Source organism: Echinops telfairi, unplaced genomic scaffold (assembly GCF_000313985.2).
Source record: "Echinops telfairi isolate 266 unplaced genomic scaffold, ASM31398v2 ScPeMD7_7425;HRSCAF=8463, whole genome shotgun sequence".
NCBI classification, from domain to species: Eukaryota; Metazoa; Chordata; class Mammalia; order Afrosoricida; family Tenrecidae; genus Echinops; species Echinops telfairi.
In genome coordinates, this window is record NW_022111325.1 from 7600509 (window position 1) to 7610822 (window position 10314).

The following is a 10314-nucleotide window of genomic DNA, read 5'->3' on the forward strand; positions in this document are numbered from 1 at the left end:
TATCTAAATTATTCTTCTGGTTGTAACACAAGTAAAGTGATCCTCAAGAGGGCAAGGTGCCTCAAGAAAACCCCAGAAAATTTTAAAAGGTCAAACAAACCCAATGTGCATGGTTTCTCCCTGTTAACATATGTAAAGAAGTCAAATCAAGAGTTAAATGAACAGCTAGCGTAGTAGAAAATAAATCCCAAGGGGCAGTGAGGAGGGTTATGTGCAAGGCTTAGGCATAAGCAGTTCAACTTGCTTCCCTTTAGTGAAATGCTGTATACTAAATCTTTCAGGTTCCCTTAGTACCACTGCCCCCACCCCTCTCCTTTTTATCACCAGCAGGGCTATCAATCTTCTCCCTACCCAGGCCACTTCCCTAAATCACTGCTCAACATTCCGTCATAGCAGCAAGGAGTGAGGCACTTCATTGTATCCACGGCACAATTTCAACCTCAGGGAAACCAGTGATTTAGTGTGGGAACGTGGGCAAACCGAGTCACCTGGGGCTAGTGACAGCAGTGGGTGGCATTCATTTCCACTTCATTCAGAAACATTCATCTCTTTTTTTAAAAACATTTTATTAGGGGCTCATACAACTGTTATCCCAATCCATACACACATCAATTGTGTAAAGCACATTTGTACATCGTTTCTCAAAACATTTTCTCTCCACTTAAACCCCCGACATTAGGTCCTCATTTTTCCCCTCCCTCCCCGCTCCCCGCTCCCTCATGAGCCCTTGATAGTTTATAAATAGGTATTTTCTCATATCTTGCCCTGTCCGACGTCTCCCTTCACCCACTTTTCGGTTGTCTGTCCCCCAGGGAGGAGGTCACACACAGTTCCAACATTCATCTCTTAAATAAGTTTGTAGTCCAAAATTAAAGGAGGGAAAAAAAGAAAGAAAAAGAGAGAGACTTCGAATAACACGGCCAAATAGCCTAACTTGTTCTCTAGGTTAAAGATGGCACTGTGAACATTCTTCCCAGATCTAAGTGTCTAACAGGTCAAACGTATTATGCTATGAACATTAGTTAAGTTTACAGGAAAGGAGTTTAAAAAAACTGTAGGAGGGAGCTGGGCTTTGGTTTTTGTTTTTGAGTCTAAGGATTTACTCATTTTTGATGCTATGGAAGCTGAAATAAATATAACCATGACAATGAGTTTCTTTACAAAGGCACAATTTTAGTTATCCCTCTACATGGTCAAAGTCACTCTCGCCTAGAACTTTTCTAGACAAAGTGGAAAGATTTAATTTCCTTTCAAAATTTCTAGTTTTCCAGTAGGAGAGCAGTGTACAGAGGTCATTGAAAATGAATGCCCTTAGGAAGGAAAAAAAAACAACAACCTTAAAAGCAGAAGGCAGAAGACATGTTCAAAGAATAACAGTTTCTAAATCAAACGCGCTGTGGAGAAGTGGTTATGCTAACCAGGGGTTGAGACCTGGCACGGGATAGGAGTTTCTCCTTTTCATAGTGCCATCTCATTTCCTCAGCAACTTAGATTTTCAAAAGAGCAGGAGCACACTCAGAGCAAGGTGAGCCTAGAGAAGCAAAGCGAAGAAACCATAAAAAAAAAACAAAAAAAAAACCTCTGCCACTGAGGGTCAATTTTAACGACTGTACAGCAATCCTATAGGACAGGCTTGAACTGCCCCTGAGAGTCGCTGAGACTGTAACTCTTTAGAAAGCCTCATTTTCCTCCAGAGGAGCTGGCTGGTGGTTTTGAACTGCTAATGTAACCATTACACTACCAACAACCCTAAGGGAATAGGGTATGAAGCACTGGCTTTACTGTTGAGCGATCCTCACAAAGAGAGCTCAATTTTCTAGGCCTCAGTTTATTCACCTAAAACAAACAATTCTCTCTCCCGAGAGATATATGTGGAATAATCTCTGCAAGAAACATGCAGAGGAGTTGTAAAAATGAGTAATCCTGGCAATGATTAATTCCTCCCATCGGAGGGAAGGCAGAGTACATGAAACCACAGGAGTACATTTTAACAAATTTTGCTTAAAATAATGAGTAGGTTCTATGTTCCAACACTGGCTTTAAGGATCATCCCATCTCAACTCCAAAGCAAACTTATTTCCCAAGGTGTTAGGCCAATTTTGTTAACTACCAGACTCAGCTATCACGTTTACACAAAAGAAAACTTCCCCATGTCAACTGCACACAAAACTGCCTCTGACGTAAGCTTGGTCCAGGTATCAGCTTGACACGTAAAACCAGCTTGGTTTGCTGGCCATGCCCTTCACAGCAAGCTCCCTGTGCTAGTCCAGCCTTTTCTATTTCTCCTAACCCTAAGGCGAATCTTTTCTGAAGACTTACTGGTCTTTTAATTGCTCAACTCTAGAGTTGGGGCCAAAGACATGGTTCCCCTTAGTTTTGATCCTTTCTATCATAGTCTGTACACTTCAATTCATGGTCAACTCTCAGCCATATTTTTTGCCTACATCATTTCATTCCAAATTCAATAACCTACTCAAGTCATCTGGTCTGCCTATAACTTGAACCAGATTTCCAATTCCTTCTGGTCTCAGTGGTTTCCTTTTGAACCTGATACACAGGATAAAAACTCAGATCTGACAAACTTGGGTCCTATCTTTCATCTTTGAACTTCCTCCCTACTCTAATCATTATCACAGATTACCACAAAAAACACAGAACTTCACAAATGGAAACAACAAACACCATTCAGTTTCATAGATAAATTATTTTCTCAAATGTGTAAAAGACAGAGTTAGTGCTAGAAGACAGATCCCTCATCAACCAGGCTTCTGGCTATTTCCAGCACAAACCCATTATTCATCTTTTGAGGGTTGCAAATAACCAGTATAATCTAAAACATTCCCATCATTTACGTAGTTAGCATTTTTCCATTTATCAGACAACTCTGTAATATTTATCTAAAAATAAGTCTAATGATGACACTAGATTTTGTTCCCTAAACTTACTTACATGCTAACTAAAATTAGTGATCACCCTGAACAATTACTAGTAATGATATACTTAATTAAAATAATTTTTAAAGACGAATAATACAGTAAATGATCTAGATATCCCCCTACCAAACCCAACCCAACCCACTGTCGTTGTTTCCAACTCAAAGCAACCCTCTTAAGACTGAGGAAAGCTGTCCCAGGGGGGTTGTCAGGCGCTCAATTTTTATGGACGCAGACTGCCACAGCTTTCTGCTGTGGAGCAGATGGTGGGTTTGAACCGGCAACATTTCTGTTAGCAAAAGAGTACTTTAAACCACTGTGGCACCAGGCAACAGTTTAAATAGTGATACACTCAGATTAAAGCATGTATACTATGGTTAAAAATGAAATGGGCCTTTACGACCTGACATACAAAGATCTCTAAAGCAGATTACATGAAAATTACAAAAATTTAAAATATATACACAGGTACCAACAATTTGAAAGCCCTATGGAGCACATGGTTCTACTGACAGCATGGGGTTGCCATGAGGTAGAAACAATTCAACAGCAATGGATATTTTGTTAAAGTTTATATATGCATATAATTATCTCACTGATGTGGAAATGTATGTTTATATATTACCTAGGTACACAAACACATAGAAAAGGGATTGAAAAGGTCCAAATTTGCTAAGTACAGTTACCATCCGCTAGAAAATGGGAGACAGAGTATGCATGAAATGGCATTTATACTCTATCCATATTATGCGCATCTCTTATGAGGATATATTTTTATATCCTCATAATTTTTTTAAAAGAAAATAATTATAATAGTAGCTACAACCTAATCAATACGAAACTTGGAGCTAGATACTGTGCTACTGGAAAAGATGAAGAAGTAGGTTCAGAAAAGGTTAAGTGACTTGCCAAGATCACATAACTGGTAGTGCCTGAGCTGGCCTATGTTTGCCTGGACGTAGACAAGATGCTAGGTTCTTTGGGTTACACCACATTGAAAGGGGATATAATTTATCCATGAGCTTCAGATACATGTAAGTATAGGCTGTGGCATGATAAAATTCTATTGTGCTACCAATAAGGAACCTGGTGACACTGTCAAGTAAGAATTGGGCTCCTAGCCACATAATCAGTAGTTCAAATCCACCGGTATGGGAGAAAAATGAGGCTTTCCACTCCTGAAAAGAGTTCCAGCTTCAGAAATCCTATAGAAAGTCATGATGAGTCGAATTAGACTTGATGGCAGTGGACTTTTTATGCTACCAATACTTTGTTCAAGATTTACCAATTAACTGCATGTTCCTTTATGTAAGGAAACTGAAGAGTATACAAGATTCTATCATACCTAAGCTGCTTTGTAGAGCCTTCAAAGTAGAATCACGCTTCTTGTAGAGAAGCTGAGTGGTACCCAGGTAAATGGAGAACAGACAATCCTCAACCAATTAAAGTGAAGGTGGTGGCGGTCACAACAGCTCTATGTCCAACAGAATGAAACACTGACACTCTCTGTCATACTGTGGTGGCTTCTGTGTTGCTGTGATGTAGGAAACTACCGGATATACTCGAGTATAAGCCACCTTGAATATCAGCCGAGGCACCTAATTTTACCACAAAAACTGCATTAAAAATGTGCTGAAAAACTTGGCTTATACACGAATATATAAGGCATGTATGTGATTGGTATTTCAAATGCCAGCAGGATCTCCCCCTAAGTAAACATAAGTTTCAGCAGAGCTTCCACACTAAGAACAGTTACCCACGTCTGAGGAATTAACCCCTGAAAACTTTATGAATAGCAAAAATGAAGGAAAACAAAATAATTACCCTGCTGAGAAATAGACAAAGAACCAGAGGAAATACAGACTTCCCCTAAGCCTTAAACTACCCCCACTTAAGCGCAAAGGAACGATTCTGATGAACCAGAGAGCTGACAACTGCCTAGGACACGGAGTATCTTCAAGGCCAAACACTCTACCTTGTCAAGAAAATCACTGTTGTACTTACGAAGCTGGTCGGTCTTGTCTGAGGTCAATGGTGAAGACAACTGCATCTTCACCTGCAGATAGGAACGTACAGGGAGAATCTGGTTCCAAGGCCAGCTGACGGACAAAAAGGGAAAGAATGCGGCTTCTAAAGAGGAGAACTAGAGGTCTAGATCTTCACTTTTAAAAAGAGATGCATATAAAATGTCTCAAGAAAATGTCCACCTTTTTTGCTGTTAAATCCCAGGAAAGGAGGCAATTTAAGCCCATACTCCATGTTCTGTGTGAATTATTATGTACTTTGTTTATTCTACACAGGGCAAAATACAGTTGACTTTCAGTTAGGTACCCGAATAATCTGAACAGAGGTACCAAAGGGTTCGAAACATCAGTCATTAGGGCTTATTCCACACTCTCAATTGAGAGAGCAGCAGTCCAAGTTTCATTCCCAACACTTTAGTTTTATGATTTAGTTTTATGAATTAATTATATAAGAGGCTGAGGTTAGGTAGTTTTTATATTTCCTGAGGCATCTAACCCAGAGAGTTCAATATTACCCCTAAAGGACATTCCAGGACCACTCACATAACTTGTTTAAGGTTTATAAGAGAGCCATTCTCTTTTGATGGCATGTAAACAAAGTGCTTACCCTGAGATTGAGCGGCTCCAAGTTTCTCACAGGAGGCCACCCACTGAGTGATTGACTTATACTTGTAGCTCTACACAAGGCTTCCAGAAACAGTGCTTTTTGTAAGTTAAGAGTTGTAAGCAGAAGAGTTAACAACTTTCACATATGAGAAGCTAACCACTAATTCCCTGAGACTGTTAAGATGTTCTAAAGACAAGCACAATAAAATGTGCTTAGAAGGCATGAGACAGCAAAGATTTCCAAACCAACAACAGCTCAATTTAGGGTCTAGATATAGCCAAGTAAATACTGCACGTTCATAATCTACATATCTACCAAAATATTTGCCTTCCAACAAGTTCTGAGTGGCTGATTTTTAGGGTGAGGAGGGCACCAGCACCATCGTGTACAACATAGAGGAAACAAAGGGCACAGGATCAGGGAAGGGCTTGGTTGAGGCCCACAAAGGCTTTAAACTGCCCAAAACTGGAGACCTGAGCTTACTTACCTTGTGAGAGGCTCCCTTGTGCTGGGCCACACGCTTGGTGTTCTTGCAGCACTGTGTGGCAGAGAGTTCAGCTACCCGCACCTGCCCATCACGAGCACACATGGCCAGAGTAGAATCACCACTGTTGGGAAGGAACTTGGCCTGCAGTGGCAAGAATGAAAAAAGAGGCGCATAGAAGGAAGTGAAGAAATTACTTTGCGGGGGTGAAATTGTGATGATGACCTAATTCACCCTTTTCTAATGCTACAGCAAGAAACTCGGCTTTCCCACTCTTATAAGAAGCAGCTTCAGAAAGTTCACAGAAAACAGATTAAAAAATAAGAATTCAAGAACTTTTGACACCCTTGTGAACAGTGAGTTAACGCACAGTTATTTCTTGGTGTTAAAGGGGAGGAAAAGAACGTCCTCTAGCGAGGACGAGCCTGTTCCATGGGGCTGGTTGAATCTGTAGCACACAGTAACTGTTCTGGTGAACCAAGTCTGTACCTAACACGGAGAAAAGTCAGAAGCAAAGGAGGTACTTTATCTTGATTTAGGAAGAAAAGGAATTTGGTAAAAGGGGGGGGCATCCAGGAGGATGTTGGGGAAAGGAGAAACATGCTTATGGATAAATAGCTAGTACCAATGAGATGTTTCAAACGTGGTGGCTGGAGCTAAAGAATAAAATATCCATGGAATAACAACAATATAAGCTAATGTTTATCAGATGCTAATTAAATACCTGGCAAGGTTCGAAGTGGCTACCCTCAATCATCACTTACTCCTCATAATCCTACGCATTATTGGCACTTTACATGTAAATAAATTTAAAGTAGAGCTTAAGACATGGCCAAGATGACATAACTAGTGAGAGGTCCCGTCAGAGTTTGAACCTAGGCAGTCTGGCTCAAGAGCTTGTGCTGTTTGTCTTACTACACTGTCTTCTAACACAGCCTATTTAAAACACGACTGGTAAGTTTCAAGTAACTTGCATATAAGGAAGCTTCTAACAGTCCTTACATTTAAGGAAAGAAAAGGTTATCATGGGACTCTCAGTACACTTAACATTTTAAAGCATTATGGGCGCTATCAAGAGATGGCCAAGAACCCTGAGGTCCAATTCCTACCTCAATTCCAGGCAGCAGCTCAGACCTGTCTAACCCATGCCTGACTTCCTAAGTGCAAGCTTGCTCCCTTGCCTCACCTGGAAGACATTACTCTTGTGGCCACTCTCAAAGTCCAGTACTGGCTGTCGCCGTACCCAGTCCCACACCACCACCTTCAGATCATCACTGCCACTGGCCAGCCAGTTGCCACGCTGGTTAAAGTGCAAGGTATTGACACATCCGGTATGGCCCTCGAGCCCATGCTGTAGTTGGAAACGCTGCACGAAGACTCTTGCCCCGCAGGCCTCATACACAAACCGAGCACTGGAACCCAGCTCCCGCTCCCGAAGGGCAGGAAGGGCTTGCCAGCGAGGTCGGGGTAGAGCTGATGTCTCTGAGGACACCCAGTCCTCCAGAGCCCTCTCATCGTCTGATGAGTCCTGTTCACGATTGCCACGCTTGCGCTGCACACGGCGCCGAGGCTGCTCGTCTTCCTCCTCCTCTTCCTCCTCCTCTTCCTCTGAGCGGTCGTGGGCTCGGCTTTCATCATTGATGGAGTAATGGCCGGTGTCTTCCATGCTGTCAGAGTCTTTGTCTTCACCGGAGCTCTCTGTGTCTGTGCCTCGACTTTCTGCGCTAGTGCGACTGGGGCCACCATCATCGCCAGTGAAGCTCAAGCTCAGGTCTGAGGCCTCCACTTCAATGCCCGAGGATGTCTCTCTCCCCTCCTCAGCTCCAGACATCTCCTCTGGACTGCTGGACAAGCTTCCTGAATGTTAGCGAGCCATGGGGAGGTAAGAGGAAAAATAAACAGAATGGCAATCAGAAGGATATCCCTCCTGTTTCCTACTATGAAATTAACACATTGAAAGACCCAGAAACCTACCCGTTCAGAGTGCCTTCATGACAAACACTTACAGAGTGCCTTTTGAGGGGGAAACTTGTGAAGGACAAGAAATCGAAAAGATTAAGACGAAATTCTTACAAAAATAAAGTTACTTCAACACAAGCAGAGAACTTGCTCTCAAGGAGGAAACAGTGGCAAGTTGTATTAAAGTATGCCTGCTACAATCATCTTAGGCTCTGTTCTATTGGATAGGAACCTACAAGTTAGAGAAGTAAACTGAATATATGGAAAAAGAACAGTAATTCGAAACAAGGAATGATTGGTTTAGTCCTCAAATTAAGGAAAGAGGAAACAATTGGTTAAGAACATTCTGACTTAAGATGTGGAATTGATACCATTTCCCATTTCAAGAGCATTACTACTTCCTCTTCCTGCTAAATCCTAAATTTCTTTGCCCTAAGACCAATTTATGATACTCACCACTGAGATCAAACACAAAAGTTATCAGGAAGGAAGTGTAAGGAAAAAGTGCGAACTTTCATCACCTGAAGCTGTTTTAGCTGAGAACATATTCTGATGAATTTCTAATACTTTAACAATTTTAGTACTGTTGTAAAGAGTCATAGGAAGCATGTATAAAGTTGATAAAAAGCAGGGCTACTATAATGTTACCTGAGAAGAAAAGTTCATTGCATAAGCCACTACCAACTAAGCTATTTCATGGGATCTGGCTCACTACTTTTAGACACTTCACTCCTCTATGTAACAGTCAAATCATACTTCAACGAGCTCTTGGGCAATGTTCTTGAGTTAAAATGACCACATATCCAACCTAAACTTAAGTAAGGGTGTGAGAAAGGGGGAAAATGAGAGTTTAAACCTGGGGGCCTCAAACTTTTTAAACAGGGGGCCAGTTCACTGTCCCTCAGACCCATTGGGAGGGCCAGACTATAGTTTAAAAAAAACTATGAACAAATTCCTATGCACACTGCACGTATCTTATTTTGAAGTAAAAAAACAAATGGGGCAAAAACACCCGGCAGGGCGGATAAATGTCCTCGGTGGGCCGCATGTGGCCCGCAGGCCGTAGTTTGAGGACGCCTGGTTTAAACTCTGCACATACCATTTTTCTCTATTCTGGTGACTAAAAATTTCATTGTATCCAAAAAAAAAGGCCACCAGCTGTGTGATTCCTGTGTGAGCGATTAAACTCTCACATCACACTGAGGTCTTAGGATTCAGCGTCTGAGTGCCTTGCACAGTCATCTACATTTGTGATTTCTGAAAATCCTTAAAGCAAAGAAACTCCTTTTCAATAAATTCTTAAGTAAAATCCATACAGAAACAACCGATTTAAATATATGTGAGTATATATATGTATATACATTTATATATGTGAATGTGAGTGTGTGTTCAAGTAGTGACAGAAGGCTGAGAAACAAACATCACTTTTCAAAAAGTACTTAAAACTCAGGGGCCAGCCCCAATCCCAACTACGTGGACAGCCCCCACTCTCCGCAAAAGAATTCACTTCAGAGGACAGCACTGAAGCTGCAGCTCAGGGAGAGGGACCTGTCTGATCAGAGCACACAGGAGCAAATGAAAGGGGAGGAAGAGAGAGAGGAGCACATCCTGACCCACCAAGCCTTGAGGACAACATTCCCGCTCAGAGCAGCCAAAGCAGAGAGAGGACCATAGGGCCGGTCCCACTATGAGACATGACATCCCTCACTGACTCCTAGCACTACAGGGACAACACTGGAGAACACGTTGCAGAAATTGCACCTGATCTGACCACACCACACTGAGGGGAAACACTAAGGGTGTGCAACAGAACAGAAAGGAGAACAGAGCAACAAAGTTCCCAGGGAATACCAAAAATAGATTTTGGGGCCAGGGCATGGCACCTTATAGACCTGACCAGAAAACACTTCTAATAAAGGTCAACAAACAGACCTTGGACTATTTACAGGCTTTTCCTTTTATTGTTGTTGTTGTTTTCTTTTGTTGCTTTGTTTTGCTCTATCTTGTTTTTTGTGCATATTACTATCTCTGCAGGTTTATTTAGATAAGATAGGCGGGATAAACAATCTGGAGGAGAAAACAACGGGACCAACAGTTCTGTAGGTGAGGGGAGAAGGAGAGGCGAGGGACAGAAAAAGGGTGTTAACAAACCCAGGGACAAGGGAACAAGTGATCCAAAATCGATAGTGAGGAGGGTGTAGGTGGTCTGGTAGGGCTAGATCCAGGGCAATGTAACCGAGAGGAATTACTGAAACCCAAATGAAGGCTGAGCATGATAGTGGGACAAGAGGAAAGTAAAAGGAAATA

The 10314-nt window shown here is 41.9% G+C and overlaps 1 protein-coding gene across 1 annotated transcript in view; it reads right to left on the reverse strand.

The window, feature by feature from the left end:
* The window catches only part of DCAF8 (DDB1 and CUL4 associated factor 8), a 57291-nt gene that overhangs the window by 22264 nt on the left and 24713 nt on the right, over positions 1 to 10314 (reverse strand). The window contains exons 4-6 of the mRNA XM_045298434.1: positions 7235 to 7905; positions 6052 to 6192; positions 4938 to 5032 (exon numbers count right to left, since the gene is read on the reverse strand). Coding sequence (XP_045154369.1) covers positions 4938 to 5032; positions 6052 to 6192; positions 7235 to 7905 — 907 coding nt within the window. The remainder of the gene's footprint in view (positions 1 to 4937; positions 5033 to 6051; positions 6193 to 7234; positions 7906 to 10314) is intronic.